The sequence below is a fragment of the Emydura macquarii genome, unplaced genomic scaffold (genome assembly GCF_026122565.2).
Source record: "Emydura macquarii macquarii isolate MOO-44397 ecotype Brisbane River unplaced genomic scaffold, CSIRO-AGI_Emac_v2 contig_312, whole genome shotgun sequence".
NCBI lineage: Eukaryota > Metazoa > Chordata > Testudines > Chelidae > Emydura > Emydura macquarii.
This window is the reverse complement of record NW_027130449.1, coordinates 262,348-284,067: the sequence shown is the minus strand read 5'-3', so window position 1 is coordinate 284,067 and position 21,720 is coordinate 262,348. Positions and strand designations below refer to the sequence as shown.

Below are 21,720 nucleotides of genomic sequence, written 5' to 3'. Positions count from 1 at the left end.
CCAAGTAAAAGAAATACACGTAGAAATGGTTACCAGCAAGTAAAAGTGAAAACACGCGTTTAAACATCTAAAACTTAATCTAGCATGTGACAGTCTTTGTTCAACGTGGTTTCTTTCACCCACAGTCTCCTGTTCAATTTATTACTGGTTGGATTTATTATTATTGGCCAGATCCCATCACAGAGATCAAATTGCTTGATTTCTGTGTCTCCTTATGGTGAAGGAGCAATGGTCTCAAGTTGCAGTGGGGGAGGTCTAGGTTGGATATTAGGAAAAAGTTTTTCACTAGGAGGGCAGTGAAGCACTGGAATAGGTTACTTAGGGAGGTGGTGAAATCTCCATCTTTAGAGGTTTTTAAACTGTGGCTTGACAATGCCCTGGCTGGGATGATTTAGCTGAGGTTGGTCCTGCTTTGAGCAGGGGGTTGGACTAGATACCTCCTGAGGTCCCTTCCAACTCTAATATCCTATGATTCTATGAAGGATAACTTAGGCTATGTCTACACTTAAAATGCTATAGAACTGCAGCTGCACCCCTGTATCTCTTCAGTGTAGACACTACCTATGCAGACGAGAGGGGTTCTCCTCTTGGTGTAGGCAATCCAGCTCCCTGAGAAGGGACAGCTGGGTCAATGAAAGAATTCTTCTGTTGACCCAGCGCTATTGACACAGCGGTGTTTTCAGTTGTTGGCTGCGTGTGTGTCCTCTCTGTGTGCTGTCCCAGCTCTGCACAGGTAGCTGGTTCACCAGACCTCAATAGAACTGCCCAGAAAGACCACAGATTCAGACAAAGGGTTAAGGTGCAGAACCCCAACATTTATAGACTCATAGATTCTAAGGTCAGAAGGGACCATTATGATCATCTAGTCTGACCATCTGCACAACGCAGACCACAGAACCTCACCCACCCACTCCAGTCATAGACCCCTAACCTAAGACTGAGTTATTGAAGTCCTCAAATAATGATTTAAAGACTTCAAGGTATAGAGAATCCACCAGCAAGTAACCCGTGCCCCATGCTGCAGAGGAAGGCAAAAAAAATCCAGGGCCTCTGCTAATCTGCCCTGGGGGAAAATTTCTTCCCGACCCCAAATATGGCGATCAGCTAAACCCAGAACATGTGGGCAAGAATCACCAGCCAGACACCCAGAAAGAATTATCTGTAATAACTCAGAACCCACCCCATCTAACATCCCATCACAAGCCATTGGGCATATTTATCACTAGTAGTCAAAGATTAGTCAATTGCCAAATTAGGCTGTCCCATCATACCCTCCCCTCCATAAACTTATCAAGCTCAGTTTTGAAGCCAGCTAGGTTTCTTGCCCCCACTGCTCTTCTTGGAAGGCTCTTCCAGAACTTCACTCCTCTGATGGTTAGAAACCTTAATCTAATTTCACGTCTAAACTTCCTGATATCCAGTTTATATCCATTTGTTCTTGTGTCCATATTGGTGCTGAACTTAAATAACTCCTCTCCCTCCCTGGTTTTTATTCCTTTGATGTATTTATGGAGAGCAATCATATCTTCCCTCAGCCTTTTTTTGGTTAGGCTAAACAAGCCAAGCTCTTTGAGTCTCCTCTCATAAGGCAGGTTTTCTATTCCTCGGATCATCCCAGTAGCCCTTCTCTGCACCTGTTCCAGTTTGAATTCATCTTTCTTAAACATGGGGGACCAGAACTGCACACAGTATTTCAGATGAGGTATGACCAATGCCTTGTATAATGGTACTAAAACTTCCCTATCTCTACTGGAAATACCTTGGCTGATGCATCCTAGGACTGCATTAGCTTTTTTTCACGGCTACATCACATTTATAGACTGAGTGAGACAAACAATCTGGGAGAAACAACTTACGATATCACCTTAAGTGTTTCATGATGTTTGTTACCTCCCCTTGTACCTTTCTCCTGACGTTTCAGGCCAGACATCCCTAGTCACCACCTGTCTTGTACTTTGATCCTGATGTTTCAGATGAAATGTCACTATTCATCACTTTTGTCAAACCATTTTGTTGTGTGCTAGGTTGGGGTGTTCTTGTACTGACCTGCTGGAATGAGTTCACATATTCAGTGTGTTTTAGCAATGCTAGCAATACCAGTGCCGAGGTCGTGTACCAGATAGTGAACTTGCAGGCAAGTATCTGCTTTTGACGGGGCTCATAGCATAAATTTTGCAGACTTTGGTTCAGAACTCAGTTCTTGCACCAGGCTCATGCTCCAGACTCTCTCTTTCTACTACATTCCCCCACTTTCTGTTTTTTTATGAGGAGGATGTTTACCCATTATCCTGGAAAAGCATAATGCATGGACGGCAGGTGACCCAGTGGGCTCAATGCTGTTAGATGACTATCTTATGTTACAATCCACACATTCATGTTCCATGTGTCCCTTGGTCTGCACATTCCCTTGTACGACTAATAGACAGATTTTCTTTTTCCAGTTGTGCTAGTCCCATATAGTGGGCCTGGGAATGGTAGGTTTGGGACTTTGATTAAGGGTTGTAGTTTTGGAGTTGTTCTGAAATAGAGGGATAGGCATTCTTACAGTGTGTCTTTCAGTGCTATGTATATGAGAAATAAAACAGAAATTTGGAGTAGTAACATCATAAATGAGGCTTTCATATATATTTCTTGTAATCAGTTACTACACAGTACTGTCCATCCATGTTATAGGTTACCCTTACTGCTGGTTGTCACCATCTGGTAACCTCTGCTGGGCAGGAGCAGCTAGCTTCTCTGTTCCATTGGGTCACCCTGAATTATTACAGTCACACACTGGAGATGTGAAGTCAACAACATTCCTGGCATAACAAACCTTGGTGTGATGCTCTTTAGATTTGCATTGCTCTGTGATACATCAGTGGTTGACATAGATCCAGTTGTTTCTTGTAGCTGCTGTCTTCCACATAGTCCCCTAAATGGACAGGAACCAATTTATCAAATATTGCTGTGTCAGGTTTTAATACCGGTAACCAAACTCCGAACAAGATTGTTTTAAATAACATGTGCCTCAGTTAGGGTGCAGTGTCACTGACCACAAATTACGATTGCTGCTAACAGGAAATGTGTCTATATAACTTGACATATTGCCAGTTCACCACTGTTTCTGAGGGCAGTGCCAGTGAGCTGTTTGTTACTCATAAGGTTAGGCAATTTTCTCTCTTTTTTATGTTCTCTAAGGGCTTGTTTACACTTACCCGGAAATTCGGCGGCAGTCGACGGGAGTTACGCAAACTACGCAGAGTAGTTTGTGTAACTCCCGTTGACTGCTTCTGTGCGCTGTTCACATTGTGCTGAGCCGACGGGAAAGCGTTCCCGTCGGCTCAGCGCTACGCTAGTTGAGGAAGTGAACTTATTAAGTCGACTCCCTCATCGATTGAGCAAGTCTCACTGACCACTCAATTGATCATGAAAGATAGATCTGACGGCGGCGATTTTGCCGCCACCAGTGTAAACATAGCCTAATTAGTTATGGTAGTTACTGTCTAACGCCATAAGCAGTACAAATAATTTCTTTACCAGTTTGTTTTTTACTTGCTTTCATATTGTTTGCTGTCATTCGCTCGTTAATTTTTACTTCTGTTTGATTAAATATTTTAACAATGTCCTGCATTGTAAATGGTGTACTGTTTTTTCAGTAGACAACCTCGTAATGCCTTTACAGGTTCAGAGACAGTTTCTGCTGCTTGGTGGTCAAAATAGTTAATGTTTTGTTACACACACACACACACACACACACTTTTCATATTACCCCATTCCAAATAGAAATTCAGATAATTTTGACATGTAGCCCGTAATTTCATCTAGATTTTGGAGTGTTTTATTTTGAGAGGTACTAGACTGTGGAATAGTCTTTTGCCAGACCTCGAGTCTTATGCACATTCCTGATGAGATGCTAGTATATCAATTAACAAAGAAGTATACAGCAATAATGCAGTTGCTTTTACACAATAGCCAAATTCATCCCTATTTCAGTGATAAAGATTTAAAACCACAGGCACATAGACTCATTTTGCTCAATAATATGCATTTTTAAATGACAGTTAGAACTGGTCAAGCTAATGGTTTCTATAAAGTCTCTGTAGATGATTGCATACTTAATTATTCATATGTGTTAGGCTCTGGCCGTGTCTACACTCAAAAAATAAGTCGACATAATATATGTTGCCTTAATAATATATGTCGACTTACAGCCACCACCATAATCACTGCGGTGGCTGGGGTCCACACTGCCCTCCTTGGGTTGGTGAAGTGCGTCAACACCAGGAACATTTCCACTGACCTAAGAGGGGCAGTTCTGGGAAGGAGTTTCACAGGTTGACTGTGCGTTGTGTGAAGAAATACTTCCTTTTGTTCCTTTTAAACCTGCTGCCTGTTAATTTCATTTGGCGATCCCTCATTTTTGTGTTATGAGAAGGAGTAAATAACACTTCCTGATTTATTTTCTCCACACCCAGTCTTGATTTTATAGACCTCTATCATATACCCCTTAGTCGTCTCTTTTCCAAGATGAAAAGTTCCAGTGTAAGTAATCTTTCCTCATATGGAAGCTGTTCTATACTCCTACTCATTTTAGTTGCCCTTTTTTGTACCGTTTCAATTCCAGTATAGCTTTTTTGAGATGGGACGACCAGATTTCCATGCAGTATTCGAGATGTGGGTGTACCATGGATTTATAAAGAGGCAATACGATATTTTCTGTCTTGTTATCTATCCCTTTCCTAATGATTCCCAACATTCTGTGTTAGCTTTTTTGGCAGCTGCTGCACATTGAGTGGCTGTTTTCAGAGAATTATCCACAATAACTCCAAGATCTCTTTCATGAGTGGTAACAGCTAATTTACTCTCCCTCATTTTATATGTATAGTTGGGATTATGTTTTCCCATGTGCATTACTTTGCATTTATAAGCATTGAATTTCATCTGCCATTTTGTTGCCCAGTCACCCAGTTTTGTGAGATCCCTTTGTAACGCTTCGCAGTCTGCTTTGGACTTAACTATCTTAAGTAATTTTATATCATCTGCAAATTTTGCCACCTTGCTGTTTACCCCTTTTCCAGATCCTTTGGAGTTTGTTTCCCCTCTCCTTATAGTTCCGTGAACCTTTGCAATGCATTCTTCTGCAGGGTACCCCCACGTAAAGTTCATGAGTTCATGCTGAGTAAAGGAGCCATGAGGACTGGCTAATGCTCCAAGTGAGGTTCTCCTGCCCTGGTGGTTGCTACTATGCAAATTCTCTCTTCCTGCTGCAACCTCTGATATAAACTAAGAGCCCACTGAATTTAGCCACACATGGTTTGCGGTGTCAGCCTCATTCCTTTGTCTGGAGAAAACCTGTTTTTCAACTCCTCCTGACATTCCTGGTTTAAGCACCTTTTAGTGACAGACTTTATGGATCCTCACTGTGATTATGCTTTAATTTCACATACGGCATTGTTATATATATTACAGTGATATTATTGACCAGTGTTTTATTAGCTTTCAGATGATACCTCACTAGGGATATTTTGTACATAAATCATTGCAGTAGTTGGGTAGGGTGTGAATAGGGTCACATGGACATGGAGAATTTTTGATCATCACCTTTTTAGAACAGCCCTTAACATAGCTGAAGATTTATCAGGTCCTTCCTCAGACTTCTAAAGAATGCCCAATTCTTTCAGCCTTTCCTCATAGATCATATTTTTATTGTTTTCTTCTTGATTTTCTCCAGTTTATCCATATCCTTCTTAAAGTATGTGCCCAAAACTGACACTATACCCCGGCTGAGGCTTCATCAGTTCTGAGTAGAGTGGAACAATTACCTGCTGTATCTTACATATAATTTTCCTGTTAATACAGCCCAGATTGATATTTGCCTTTTGGCTGTAGAATCACACACTTCGAAGATTACCTGCTAAAAATGTTGTTTAACTTTTTTTCCATAAGAACCTCTCCTCATTTCCAGTGGGTGATAATGCTCCCGAGTAGGTCTGCTGCCCCTTGCTGGGAGTGACTTCTCTGTCTAAGCAATCTGAGTGTCTAACGAAATGATCATTGCTGTAATATAAACGCCTGTATGTCGTTTAATTATTTTTCTTCTTTTAATGTCTTAGGCTATTTACTTCTCAATTCAAACCTTTCTGTGTAGCACTAGAGCTGGGAAAATGTGGCAAAAAAGAGAACGCAAATATGTTGTCATATTGTAAACTATGTTTGCACTCTTTTTGGGTTGGCTTTTCACTAACATACTTGCAGTTGAGTTTTGCTAGTGCTTGTACTCCCAGAAAGCAAATTTAAAAATCACTCTCCACAAGCATTCACCCAAAAGCTTGATTATTAGAGCTACTATCATCCATTTAGGGAACAGAAACAATGCCATGTGACTTCAGCAAGCCATCACAACTAAGCAACACAGCTCAAATTTTGGATCTTGCATAGCAAATTGTGTAAGCAATGCCATTCAGGAAAAATTTCAGCCAATGATTTTGAACACTAAATAAATTAAAGAAAATCACAACATGTGAGTGAATATTCCACAACCAGAAAAAGGCAAAAATTGTTAAATAAGTTATTTGTTCTGGATTATTTGCTCAATGCTAGGCAGATTCTCCTAATCATTTTTGTTGCCCTTCTCTGTACTTTTTCCAATTCCAATACACCTTGTTTCAGATGGGACAACCATAACTGCATGCAGTATTCAAGATGTGGGCGTACCATGGATTTAGATAGGGGCCTTATGATATTTTCTGTCTTATTATCTATCCCTTTCCTCAGGGTTCCTAACATTCTGTTAAGTTATTTTGACTGCCCCTGCACATTGAGTGGATGTTTTCAGAGAACTTTCTACAATGACTCTAACGTTTCTTTGTTGAGGGGTAACAACTAATTTAGACCCCATCATTTTGTATGTATAATTGGGGTTATGTTTTCCAATGTGCATTTCTATGCATTTATCAACGCTGAATTTAATCTGCCATTGTGTTGCCCCATTACCCAGTTTTGTGAGATCCCTTTGTAACTTTTTGCAGTCTTAACTACCTTGAGTAATATTATATCACCTGCAAAATATGCCACCTTATTGTTTACCCTTTTTTCCCAGATCATTTATGAATATGTCGAACTCACTTGTCCCAGGACAGATCTCTGTGGTACCCACTATTTAGCTCTCTCCACTGTGAAAACTAACCATTGATTCTTATCCTTTATTTCCTATCTTTTAACCATTTACTGATCCATGAGAGGACCTTTCCTCTGATCCTATGATTGCTTACTTTGCTTACGAGTCTTTGGTGAGAGATCTTGTCAAAAGCTTTCTGAAAGTCCTAGTACATGATACCCATTGGATAACCTTTGTCCACAGGCTTGTTGACCCCCTCAAAGAATTCTAATAGATTGATGAGGCATGATTTCCCTTTACAAATGCCATGTTGACTCTTCCCCACCATGCTGTGTTTATCTGTATGTCTGACAATTCTGTTCTTTACTATAGTTTCAACCAATTTGCCTGGTACTGAAGTTAAGTTTACCTGCCTGTAGTTGCCATAATCACCTCTAGAGCCTTTTGAAAAAATTGGTGTTACATTAGCTATCCTCTAGTCATCTGATACGGAGGCTGAGTTAAGTGATACTGATATGTAACCTATGTAACTGATATGTTACATAGGACTAAGGCTAAGCCTCCCCAAACAGTCACTGCTGAAAGCTCCCGCTTGGCCTCTGCCCCTGTGGCCCCACCCATGCTGCTGCTCTTCCTGCCCCTGCTCCACCTTTTCCCCCAAGGCTCCCTGCTTGCATCTCTCTGCCCCCGCACCCACACCTCTTGGCCCCCTTCCCTGAGGCCCTCCTCCTTTCAGCACTTTCCCCTGAGGCTACCGTGTGTGCTACTGATGCTGGAGCTACTCAACTAAGGCCAGCAATGGAGGGGCGAAGGGGCAGAGAGGCATGAGCCTCGGGGGAGGAGGCCAACTGGGAGTCGGGCTTGGGGCAGATTGGAGGTGGAGCATGGGCAGGGTCAAGAGGGGAGGTGGATGAGCAGGGGTGAGACCTCGGGGTGGAGCCAGCCTCCCCAAATGCAAGAGGCATGCACCACCTATGACTACAAACATCTAAATGCTCCCTCTTCCTGGGGTTTGCCTCTATGGGTAAATAGCATGGGTTTAAATACAGCCAGAAGCATCTAGCAATGAAGACTGTAGGTCCCACTTACAGCATACTCTTCCAGTATCCTGGAAAGCAGTGACATTGAAAAGGACTCATGGGTAATAGTGGCTAACTAACTGAACATGAATGAGCTCCTTATGCTATATTGTGGTTAAAAGAGCTAACACAATTCTTGGGTATGTAAACAGAGGAATATCAAGTATTCATAAGGAGGTTTTATTACCTAGGAAAGCTGCATTGGTGATACCACTTATGGAATACTATGCAGTTTTGCTGTCCATACTTTAAAAAACATATTGAAAATTTATAGAAGGCTCAGCAAAGCTGCAAAATGATTTGAGGACAGGGCCAGATAACATGAAGTAGGGTTCTCTTTTGATTGCAGTGCCTGCTGCATTTGTCAGAGAAATTGCTTGCCATCTTGTTCATTGTCACTGACATCCAATAGTTGTATGTTCTGGTCTTAGGTTACAACTCACAGATTTGTTGAAACGGGCAAAAAGACAAAAGTTCTTATTTCAAAATGCTCAAATAAAGGAAAGTATTTTTGTTTTTGTTTTTTCTGGGAATTGAAATCCCTGAGGGCAAAAATTTCTTTTCATGACTGCAGACAAAGCCTTCTGGGCTGATGCCGCTGGGGGTGCAGAGCCCTGCTATGCACCCTGGACTGGGTCCATGCAGAGTGGGTGTCTCTGGGCACAACAGGGAAATGGTGTTGCTCCCAGCCTGGACCCAGTGGGGAGCCCTTGAGGCAGGGCTCAGCATGTAAACAGAGCAAGTCCACCCCTGCTAAGTCTTGAAGCCTCAGCCTTGCCTGAGCCAGCCGCCCCAGCAGGGTCACACCTCCTCTGGCTGAGGCACCTTGGACATCCCCTCCTTAGTCAGTATGTGTTTAGGCTTTGTAAGACAGGAATTCATCTTTATTTAAAAAAAAAAAAAAAAAGCAACTCAGAAAAATATATTAAACAAAAAACCCTGAGAAAAATATATCAAATAATGAAATTCCAATTGATTTTTCTAATAATTTAAGTTAACAGATGCAAATTGAGTATTATACCTGCTGAATATAAATGGGGATAAACTGCTATGAACATTAACTTTGTCACATATTCACCTTCAAGTAATAAGAGTCACTGCTATTGTTGAGGGGAAGTGTGATACAGATTTATATTTTGCAACCTACAAGAATTGCAGCAGATTTCCCATATGTATCAAATCATGTTTCATTTCTATCCAAAGGCTAGTTGGGGAACTTAGGGTCAGATTTACAAAGGTAAATCTTTTTAGGGTCCTAAAAATACAGAAGGATGCTTGGTGGGAATTACAAAAGCACCTAAATGAGTTGGACACTTAACTCCCATTGATTTCCCTGAGACTTTAATGCCACTATTGAAGTCATTAAACTTTTCTACCTGGTCCATTTGTTTAATGACCAGTGTAAACAGCAATGGCAATAGTGGGCAGCCCTAACAGATGCCTCTTTCTAAAGTCACAGAAGTAAGAGAACCGATGACATCCAGGTTTTCAGTTTATATATAGTGTTTGGACCCATTCAGAAACATAAGTTCCAAAGCCAGCCTTTTTCAATACTTCTGATAGTTATGGCCATTCAACACAGTCAAATGCCTTCTGTACTTCAAATGAGTGAGAAGTGCTCAATTGAGCTGAATGCAGCATGTCAAGAACTCACCAAAATTATTCTGAATAATGACTAACCAGAAGCCTTGTCTGCTCTCAGTATTGGAGATATTGTAATATTTGATTGTAGAAATCAAAAGATTTATTGGGACACTGCAAGTAATAACTCCAGCACAAACAGGCAGTTCTTAAGAAGAAGTTCCTCCAGAAGAAGAAAGAGGAGAACCCATATACCTCCAGTGCAGATAGAGGTAAGTAATTGTTTTCAGACTTTCTGTACAGGTACTAGAAAGGAGAACGGTTTGGAAGATTCATTTAAAGGAAGGGATAAGGAGGAGGCCCCATTGATCAGAAGGCATGAGATGCATTGTCCTAGGGATGGGGGTTCCACGACCACCACTTCCAAGAGGAAGAGACTGGAAGTGGTGTTGGCTGGGAACTCCCTTTTAAGGGGGACGGATTCATCCATCTGCCCTCCGGACCCAGAAACTCAAGAAGTGTGCTGCTTGCCTGGAGCTAGAATTTAAGATGTGACGGAGAATCTGCCGAGACTTATCAACCCCTTTCTACTTCTCCACGTGGGCATCAATGATATTGCCAAGAACAACTTTGAGCAGATCACTGCAGACTATATCTCTGGGAAGAAGGATAAAGAAGTTTGAGGCACAAGTGTTGTCCTCGTCCATCCTCCCTGTTGAAGGAAAAGGCCCAGGTAGGGACCATCAAATTGCGGAAGTAAATGTGTGGTTACACAAGTGGTGTTGGAGAGAGGGCTTTGGATTCTTCAACCATGGGATGTTGTTTCAGAAAGAAAGATTGCTAGGAAGAGATGGGATCTACCTAAAGAAGAGAGGGAAGAGCATCTTTGCAGGCAGGCTGGCTAACCTAGTGAGAAGGGCTTTAAATGAGGTTTTCTGGGGAACTAAAAGGTGGAGGAGTTGCACTGTATGTAAGACAGCTCTATGATTGCTCAGAGCTCCAGTGTGAAACTGGAGAATAGCCTGTTGAGAGTTTCTGGGTTAAGTTTAGAGGCGAGAGAAACAAGGGTGATGTCATGGTGGGTGTCTGTTATAGACCACCAACCAGGAGGATGAGGTAGACAAGGCTTCCTTCAGATAACTAACAGAAGTTTCCAGATCACAGGCCCTGGTTCTCATGGGGGACTTCAATCATCCTGACATCTGCTGGGAGAGCAATACAGCAGAGCACAGACAATCCAGGAAATTTTTGGAGGGTGTTGTAGACAACTTCCTGATGCAAGTGCTGGAGAAACCTACTAGCGGCTGTGCTCCTCTTGACCTGCTGCTCACAAACAGGGAAGAATTGGTAGGCGAAATAGAAGTGGGTAATAACCTGGGCAACAGTGACCGTGAGATGGTCGAGTTCAGGATCCTGACAGAAAGAAGAAAGAAAAAAAGCAGGATACAGACCACGGACATCAAAAAAGCAGACTTTGACTCCCTCAGGGAGCTGATGGGCAGGATCCCCTGGGAAGCTAATATGAGTGGGAAAGGTGTTCAAGAGAGCTGGCTGTATTTTAAAGAAACCTTATTGAGGGCGCAGGAACAAACTGTCCTGATGTGCAGAAAAAATAATAAAGATGGTAGGTGACCAGCTTGGCTTAACAAAGAAGTCTTTGGTGAGCTTAAACACAAAAAGGAATCTTACAAGAAGTGGAAGTTTAGTCAGAGGACTAGGGAGGAGTATGAAAATACTGCTCGAGCATACAGGAGTGAAATCAGAAAGGCCAAATCACAATTGGAGTTGCAGCTAGCAAGGGACGTGAAGGGTAAAAGAAGGGTTTCTACAGGTATGTTAGTAAGAAGATGACGATCAGGGAAAGTGTGGGCCCCTTACAGAATGGGAGAGACAATCGAATGACAGATGATGTGGAAAAAGCTGAAGCACTCAATGCTTTTTTTGCCTCTGTCTTCATACACAAGGTCAGCTCCCAGACTACTGCACTGGGCAGCACAGAATGGGGAGGAAATGAGCAGCCCTCAGTGGTGAAAGAACAGGTTCAGGACTATTTAGAAAGGCTGGACATGCACAAGTCCTTGGCACTGGAGGCAATGCATCCGAGGGTGCTGAGGGAGTTGTTTGATGTGATTGCAGAGCCATTGGCCATTATCTTTGAAAACTCATGGTGATTGTGGGAGATCTCGGATGACTGGAAAAAAAGTATATATAGTGCCCGTCTTCAAAAAAGGGAAGGAGAGTCTGGGGAACTACAGACCGGACAGCTTCATCTCAGTCCCTGGAAAAATCATGGAGCAGGTCCTCAAGGAATCCATTTTGGGGCACTTCCTCAGATGCATCTGAAGCTCATGAAAGCTTATGCCTGCTGAAATTAAATTTGTTAGTCTTGAAAGTGCTACAGAACTCTCGTTGTTTTTGCTGTACCTCTGGAAGTCTTTCTTATTTGACCCTTAGGATGCCTGAAAATAGCTTGCACCTCAGCCTCCTCCAATTTTTTAGCCAATTAAGTTGAAGAGCTGCATCTAATATAAATGAATTACCCTGGGGCTGGGAATGAACAGCTGATACCTATAAGGAGAGCCCAATTTCTGCTTCCACATTTGTAAATCTGCATATAATCTGGTCCATAGGTTTATCCAGTATGTCATCCTTCCCCTCTTGAATTATTTCTAAACTACTTTTCACACAGGATTCTCTTGTAGCTTGCCACCGCATTGCCACTGCCACTCTCTGTATTGACAGCTCCAGATTCAGTGCAGCAGGTTCTACTTCACTTGAGCCATCTTCTGGCCAAGTTAGCACAGGGAAAGTCCTATCAAATGGCATCCTCAGCACATACAAACTCTACAGGGGTTCCTCTCCCTATCACCTCCTGGCTTGCTGTTCCTTCTGGTATTTCAGAAGGGCCAATACCCCTTCCTAGCAGTTGTATAAATGTTGGTGTAACTTTCTGTGAGATCCATGATCCACATGGGGAAACATTAGCATCACCATCCAAAAATACACTAGGTACTGTGCCCCTTTCTCATCAGATCACTCATTCAAGAGAGCAACATCTCAGTCTGTCAAGTATTCAAGAATTCCTGTTTCATCTGCATGACCAGTCAATTTCTTCTCAGGCAAAAGGTCTTTTGCCATCTTGAAACCGCTGACACGGGGTGTAAGACTTGCTTATGGAAACAAAAGGATTTAATGGGACACCGCCAGTAACATCTCTAGCACCACAGACAAGAATTAACCTGCTCCTAGATCTGCCTCCTGAACCAAGACTACACCATAATATCAAAACAAGACAACTTAACACTAAGATAAAAATATAGCATCACCTACTGGTGGAGGTTTTGTCTGCACTGATCATTGCAGTAACAAATTATTCATGCTGTAGGGCAATACCAGAGTTTGAAAGTGTGGGTCTGGCATAGCACACACGGATGAAATCCTGGCCCTACTAAAGTCAATGGAGGTTTTGCCATTGACTTCAGTACAGCCAGGATTTCACCCATATCTCCAGAATAAATATCTCATCAAGCCACTGACAGTGGTTTTGTGCAGTCTGTATTAGCAGATGTTTAAACTTGTGCTTTTTCCAATTCCTGCTATTACAAGCAGTAGCTTTATCTTATCATGTGGGCACCAGTAAAGAAGTTGTAGTCAGAAGAGTTGTTCATAATATACCATAACTGTAGAATTGGCCAAAATCTAACCATTCCAGTTGTAGCTAGACCAGAAGGTAATGAAGTTTGGGATGCCTTCCCACCTCGTTGTGGCAGCTTCTTCAGCACATATCTGACACTTGGGCCATGCCATATCTCCTGCCTGGCCAGGTATCAGACATCGACTTATTAGAGCTGTAAATCTAGGGATATAGAGATTGTATGTAAATGCTATAATGTCTTAATTTCCATATTAGATGAACATGCATTACAGTATTTACATAAATTTCCACTGATAAATCCATCAATTCCCCATCACAACATCAAACCTACTAATTCCCCCTTCACTTTTCCCCCTTCCCTCTCCGCATCCTCTTTTTCCTTCAAACTTCCCCATCCACTTTCTGGGTGTTTTGTTATGTCCTCAAATCCCACTCTCCTCCTCCCTTCTCTCTCTTGCTCACTCCTTCTTCCCTGAAGCTTCTCTCCCCTGCTTTCTTCTTCTCTCCTGCTCCCATCCCCCGTGATCTTTTCTGCATCAATATCTTTTCTCCTGAGCCCTAGAGGGACCAGAGAGCCCTTCTCTCTGTTGCACGGAGTACGTGTTGGGAAGCAGGAGCCAGAATCCTGTTCCCTACCTTGGTTGCTGCTCTCCCTGCAGATGCCTGCAAAGCTTGCTGGGCCAGCTGGATAGCTGCTAGACAGTTCTGCATGGCGAGGGGAAAGAGGAAGTCCCTGCCATAGAGTAGAATGATGTAGATTTAGGTGTGGACCAGACCTGAGAGTCTCCTGGTGAAACTGAGGGGTAACTGTTCTGCAGTTAATTATTTCATTGCAGAGATTATATCTGATGGGATAAATGTGGTGCCTCTTTTGTGTTCCCAGGCAGAAATTGGGGTAAAAGAAGATATCAACATCCTTGCTGCCCTTACAGGGACCACGCAAGATCAGTTCTGTGTTCTGTGAGCTAAGCAATTTTATGATGAGTCTGTCAGCACTAGCAGGCCTGAGTCTCAGTGTGGGGGAATCAACGTGCCCATTCCAGATGAGCTACAAATCGGGGATCTGATTGTCCTTCTTGGTATTGTGTTACCCTGTCAGTCTCAGAAAGAAAAGGACAAAACCAGGTTCCCTTTGGGACTCATGTTCGGAGTGAAGTGAGAAAGCAGTTCCTCAGCCAAGCACTCACATTGAAACTCCTACTGCTATGGGAGGTGGGGAGAGAGAAATTGCAGCAAGCAGGTGATGATAGTGCTGAATACTAGAAGGTCTTTGCTGCCCAATGATGCAATTAATGTAATAGATTCATACCTGATTCCACATGGATGGATCTAAACAGAGTTTGCGTCCTCATCTAGGCCTAGAATCCTCTCCCTCCTTCTCCATTGCCTTGTTTTAAAGTGCTTTTGGCTATTACAGAGCAATTTTGATTGAAATGTATTTGACTGACAGTCTCAAAGATATTGATCATTTTGGTGATGACATTGATGACATCATTTGGTGATGACATCAAATGATGACATCATTTGATGGATTAATAGGGATTTAGATTTTTGATAGAGAAGTAGATTCAAGCAACCACCTTGCACCAAGGTCCCTGCTATATGCCCAATATATTATATACTCCCCAGCCCAAATGTTTAACAGTGTGGGTAGCTATACAGCTTTCCAAGGGAGGTGGTGGATTCACCATCCTTCGAACTCTCTACTTTTAGAAGGATCCTCATTCTTAATGATACATTCTAGGTCAAAGTTAAAGATCTCAATACAGGAATCACTGGGTGAAATTCTATGGCCTAGTGATGCTCGAGATCAGACTCAATGATCAGAATGATGGCCCCTTCTTGCCTTAAAAATTGATGACTCTATTAATCTATGTCATGTAAATAACAACAAACTAAACTTCACTGGAAGCTTTCTTCCCTAGCATAGCTGTTCCTAGGACTTTTGCTTCAGAGCCACTCTGCTCCACATCCCGATTCTCTCTAGACATTCTAGCCACAGCTATCCCGAGTAGCCCAAGTGTAGAGAGCTCTCTGACGCCAGCAGATATTTTTGCTATGGTGTCAGTTATTCCTGCTGAGAGAAGATGGGGCTGAGAAAAGCTCCAGCTTTTATGCTCTAGTTAGAGCTTGCTGAATCCTCCTGACAACATGATTCAGCAGAAATTACATTGTACTTTCATGCAGCATTCAAGACCCTGATAATGGGATGTCTCTACTTAGGAGCCCTGCATTTCTACACATGGGCCTACCCTGTTACTCATTCCTTCCATTCATATACAGTTTCTTCTCTACACTTTACTTTACTTGCACTTTATTTGCACTTAGTCCCCTAGGCTGTGCAGTCTTACACAGCTGTCATGCTTTGTACCAGACGCAGTGGCATTTCTGTGATTGGCGAAGTGAGCTCTGTTCATAGAATATTAGGGCTGGCAGGGACCCCCCCCCGCTCAAAGCAGGACCAACCCCAACTAAATCATCCCAGCCAGGGCTTTGTCAAGCCACACCTTAAAAACCTCTATGGATGGAGATTCCACCACCTCCCTAGGTAACCCATTCCAGTGCGTCACCACCCTCCTGCGAGAAAAGATTTTCCTAATGTCCAACCTAGACCTCCCCCACTGCAACTTGAGACCATTGCTCCTTGTTCTGTCATCTACTGCCACTGAGAACAGCCTAGCTCCATCCCCCCTAGAACCCCTTTTCAGGTAGTTAAAGGCTGCTATCAAATCCCCCCTCATTCTTCTCTTCTGTAGACTAAACAAGCCTAGTTCCCTCAGCCTCTCCCCATAAGTCTTGTGCTCCAGCCCCCTCATCATTTTTGTTGCCCTCCGCTGGACTCTCCCCAATTTGTCCACATCCTTTTCATAGTGGGGGGCCCAAAACTGGACACAATACTCCAGATGCAGCCTCACCAATGCCGAATAGAGGGGAATAATCACTTCCCTCCATCTGCTGGCAATGCTCCTACTAATGCAGCTCAATATGCCATTAGTCACTGTGGCTCCAAAGTTAAAGCTGAGTTGAGCATTGCACTTCAGGTACAGCCTGTGTTTCTGAGTTTTATAATTGACTAGAGTGGAAGATGGTATTATACACTATGGGCTAGACTTGGGGTTCTCACAACACATCTTTTGGTGGCCCCAGAAGGCAACCACCTACTTGTGCTGGTAGCCGCTCAGAGAAACTCATCTCTCTGTTGTTGCCTCCTGCAGCCCTTCAGTGAGAGCCCACCCCTGGGAACTCAACTCCTCCTGCAGAGTCTCAGGCTCCCCGTGCTCCAGCTGGGTGGGAGCAGGGGAGCTGTTCAAGGGAGCGCCCAGTGACCGACCACTGCAGCCTCCTCCACTGACAAGAGCGGCCTCTGGGGCCATGCACACCAGCCCCATGTATCTCCAGAGGCACTGCCCAGAGCCCCTGAGGAGGCCGTGCGGTGCAGGGTGCTGATCCCTGCTGGCGGTGCCAGCGCAAACATCCAGGCGGTGCATCTCGCTGCCCTTGGTAACTGCTATTCAGGAGTAACAGCTGGGCACTAAAGTGAGGGGCCACTGCTTTGCACCCCCCAATCTCCACCTGTGCTTTAGAGGCTATTGTGGCCTTAAAAAAATCCACTGGTGGTCACATGTGGCCACGGTGGCTGCATTTGAGAAATGCTGTAAATCCTTCACTCACACTGGTGTGCAGCTGCCAGTGGCATCAGCTGTGCTACTTGTGGGAGCAACTGCTTACCTGTGTGAGTAAGGGGTTCATAACCTGGATCTGCATGAGCAAGAAATTATCAGCACCACCACGTAATTGCACCTACGACGAGAGCACAGGGAAGCAGGGATTGGCACAAAAGCTCTCCATCTGCTAACATGCCATAATGGGGGCAGAGGAGCTGTAAAAAGCCCTGGCAGGTCAGGTGGCAGCTTTATACTATGTAACCATATGTACTCATTTAGCTGCCAAAGGCCCCACTAATGACTGGGACTCCATTTTGCTGAGTGTGACACAAACACCGATAGCGAGACACAGGAATACAGGAACTGGCAGCGTGGATCCAACTCGTGATCCATTTGGTCTAATATCCTGTTTCCAATAGATGCTTCTGAGGAAGGAGGAGGGACCTCCCCATCCCTAGGAATTAGAGACAGGCTTGCATTCTGTAGCATGGGTTTACTTATTTTTTCCAGGACAATCCCTGCCCTGGTGGACTTGTAGTTTGCAAGATAATAAACAGAGAACGGTTGGAGATTAGGAATGACATACCAGCAAAAGGACATTGTTATAAATAACCAAATAGGTTGTCCCGCGGGCGGATTGGGGAGACGGAACCCTTTATTGCCTGCTTGTTCCACCTCGACGCCGCGAGTGAGCAACGAGGGATTACTTTACAATCCTTTTATCCATAACGCTATGTAAATGAATACATTTCCAGCAACTCCCCATAGACCCTGATTTGGTTACATTGACATCTATAAAATGAATATTAACAACTACATAATGAATACAATTATACCCGCCCCAGTTTGTTATTTACAGGGTTATTGCACTGAGCGCAGGCACATTACCTTGAAACTTACTGACATTCTTTGAAGTATACAATCTGCCATAGAGGGAAAGAAGATAATGCTCTATTTCCACCAAAGGCCTTGAGCAGGAGAGGGAATAGTTATATTGTTAGCCTCATTCCCTGCACAGATGGCTAGGAAGGGAGGAAAAGAAGAGAGATAACAGACTCTATCTAGAATTCAAACCAAGTAATAGAAACAAGGTTTGCCCGTGCTATGACCCCGTCCCTGTAGCTCAGGCCTGACCACTTGTCCAGCTTTTAACTCTTTACTCTCCTACAGACATGTGCTGATTCATTTGAGGACCCTGGAGTAAATATCATTGTTGAGGTTATATTGTGACCCATTGTATTTGGTAGCCAATTTGGATGATGTTTGAATATTTGTTTGATTAACGTGTTTCCATATTGTTAAAATTGATAGATTGTGTTATGGAAACATAGTGATGGAAAGTGACACCTTGAGGACAGAGTGGTGCAGCTGGTTGCAGCATCTGTTTTCAGGAGCTCAGAGCAGATTGTGTGGGAGAATACTGTCTTCACTTCTAGCTCAGGGAAGACTTCAACAAAGGTTAATAAAAAAACTAGCCAAGAAAGCAAAGCTTTATTCTTGGAAGCGTGACACTGGCCCAGCTTGGTTTGTTCCATGTTTCTGGTTGGCTGGCTTTTTAACTGGGCATCCAGGGAGAGTGCAGGGGGGGGGGGGCTGGAATGGGGAAGTTAGCACGAGTGGGGGAGAAGGAAAGGGAAAGTCTCAACTCATCATCTGTCTAACACAATGAATAGTTTTTTGAAGGCATTGTGGCAGAGACGAGTTTGAGGGTCTGTCTCAACTAACATGTTTTTTTAAAAAACGTTAGCTACCACGTTTTAAATGTTAGTGTAAACAAGACAAGTTATATTTTAACATGTGGTAGTTCAAGGTGAACCCTAGGATGGCTTTTTAGAATTAAGCTTGGTCTACACTTAAAAGTTAGACTGACATAGCTATGTCAGTCAGGGGTGTGAAAAAACCCATCCCCCGACCATAGTTATGTCTACCTAACTTTTAGATGAAGACACAGGTATTTCAACATAGCTGATGTTTTGTCAACATAGCTCCTATCGTTTCGGGAGGTGGTGTTCCGACATTGGCCTTCTGTCAGTGTAGGATATGTCTACACTATGGGATTATGCTGGTACAGCTATGCCAACGCATCTATGCCGGTATAGTGTCTGTAGTGTAGAGACAGCCTCAAGCAGCAGAAAAGGTGAAATCCTCATTGCCAGGAGATACATCACCCGCCGCAGACACTTTGAGAGAACTGGTCAAAAAATGGCAATTATTTTCACAGAGAAGAAAATAATTTTAATTTGGTCAGAATTTTTTCCACTCTCCTTTGATTAGATTAGATTTGTAATGAAATTTTTAGATTAGATTAGATTTTTTCGCCAAGTGAAATGTTAGATTAGATTTGTAATGAAATGTAATGAGTCAAGTCAAAACAAAATTGTTTTATTTTTTCAGAGGATATTTCCCCTTTCTTTTTCTCCCCTCTCCCCCTGAAAAAGTGTGAGAAAGGAAGAGAAATAATTGGGGGGAGCGTTTTCATTTCAAACCTAATTGAAAATTTTTGTTTGGATGAAAAATTGATAAATCCAGTGAACATTTCCTAACAAAATGAGAATTGTGTCATTTTCATCAATTTTTTTCAAATTCAACTGAATCAAAAAACATTTTAAATGAAAAATTTGAAGATACTGAAGGTTATAAAAATGTTTGTCAAAAATCTTTTTTTTTGATGAAAAATGTTTTAAAAGGGGGACTTGAAGTGATAAAAGTTCTTCTCTTTGCTTTGCAATGTACCATTTAGAGAGTCACTCAGGCTGGTCTACACTTACCTTAAAATTCAGCAGCAGTCGACAGGAATTATGCAAGCCACACAGTGTAGCTTGCGTAACTCCCGTCGACTTCTTAACTTCCGTTGTGCATGGTGTCTTCACTGAGCTGCACCGACGGGAACTGTGTTCCCATCGACGCAGCGCTACACCACTTGAAGGGGTGGTTTTAACAAGTCGACTTCCGGATCAATGGAGCAAGTGTTCACTGACTTCAGTGAAGACATACCGTTAGTCTCTGTGTTAGCTTCCCTATCTACAACATGGAGAAAGAGAGCCCTTTGTCAGCAAGCACTGAGGTTTCATTCACTGATAGAGCTGGTCAACATTTTTTAGTTCACAAAATTTTCCCACTGAAAAACTGGATTTCTGTCCCACTCCTGAGGTCAATGCTAGTTTTGACTACATTTGCAGATATTTTTAAGAGGAGGTTTCTTAAAAAAACAATTTTTTTTCATTTCAATTTAAAGTGAAATTTGTTTCATTTTGTTTTCTGAAAACCAAATAGTTTTTGAAAATTCAAATTTGTTTTTCCTTTTTTTCTCCTCCTTTTTTCTCCCCTCCCCCCCTTTTTTCACTTTATTTTTTCATTTTTCTACTCAATAACTTTTCAAACTTCACCCTGTTGTAGTTCATTTTTCCAAGTTAGTAACTTTTCCAAAGTTGGAGACATTTTTAAAGGTTAAAGTAGAAAAAGAAAAAATTTTAAAAAGAGAGGAAAGAGTAAAAAAACCAATAATTAGACATCATTTGTCTATTCCATTCAATAGGGGGGGGGGGGAAAGAAGGACAAAACAAAAATCCAAAACTCCAGAAAGTTTTTTTGGATTCTGAAGGTTGAATTGAAATGTGAATTTCAATTACAATCAAAATTAAATGAAATTTCAGATAGAACTGAAATTGTTTTTAAAAAATTGGAATCTAAACAAGACAATTTTATATTTCATTTTGAACTTTTCCCATGGAAAAAATAGAAATTCTTTGCTGGAAAAAGTATGTTTCACTCTGTTTATTAATATTTCTAAATGCTTTGAGATCCCTAAAAAGATGGGTCTGCAGTAGAGTGCAGGGTTATTATTGAATTAACCCTTTGATCAAAGGCTAATGTCTAATAAAGCTTGTTTCTACTGATTGTATCTGGAGTCTTTGTATAAGATGAGGTATGTGTTGCTCTCTCTAGGATTTGCTGCAGAATTCTCCGACCTCGATGACCGCAATGACCAACAACCCCCAGGGAATTGTGGTACCAGCATCAGCGCTGCAGCAGGGGAACATCTCCATGACAACAGTCAATTCACAAGTTGTGTCAGGTGGGAGGCGTGGAACGTACATCAGTGACCATGTTAGTCACATCTTTTGCATGCTTGGGTTCTTTTCTTTAGATGATAAACAAAAAACAACTGAAGTAAGAACAGGCAGAGTGAATGTCTGAGAAATGAAAGGCATGGCATGGAACGGGGCAGTACTTTGCACTTCCAAGTGTCTTCTGACTGAAACGTTGTGAAATCGGAACACCTGTCTTTCTGTTACGCTGAGATCATTAACTGCGCAGGAGAGCTCGGATGGCTCTACTGTCTTAGATCAGGATTCATAATACTGCATGCTGGCCCTCGGTAGCTGGGAGGTTTGTTTTAATGTTACAGTCTCAAGACCTTTCTTTGTGATCTGGGTGGTGTCTGTTACTTCAGCAATTCCGGTTCTACTTTGGGTACTTTGTGGCCCAGGATGAATTCTTCCAGTGCAGAACTGATGAGGTTTTTAAACAGAGCTGTAGTGTTAATGCATCATCCTTCTGTCATATCTGTGTTTCGGAATGTAAAATTGTATAGCTCCAAGGATCTTCATATCTCCAGAAAAGTATGAGAGCTTTCTGCCC

The 21,720-nt window shown here is 42.6% G+C and overlaps 1 protein-coding gene across 1 annotated transcript in view; it reads left to right on the top strand.

Annotated features, from left to right (window-relative positions):
- The window catches only part of PKNOX2 (PBX/knotted 1 homeobox 2), a 475,675-nt gene that overhangs the window by 365,606 nt on the left and 88,349 nt on the right, over positions 1-21,720 (top strand). Inside the window, exon 7 of the mRNA XM_067563088.1 lies at positions 21,025-21,154. Within this exon, the coding sequence (XP_067419189.1) occupies positions 21,025-21,154 (130 nt within the window). The remainder of the gene's footprint in view (positions 1-21,024; positions 21,155-21,720) is intronic.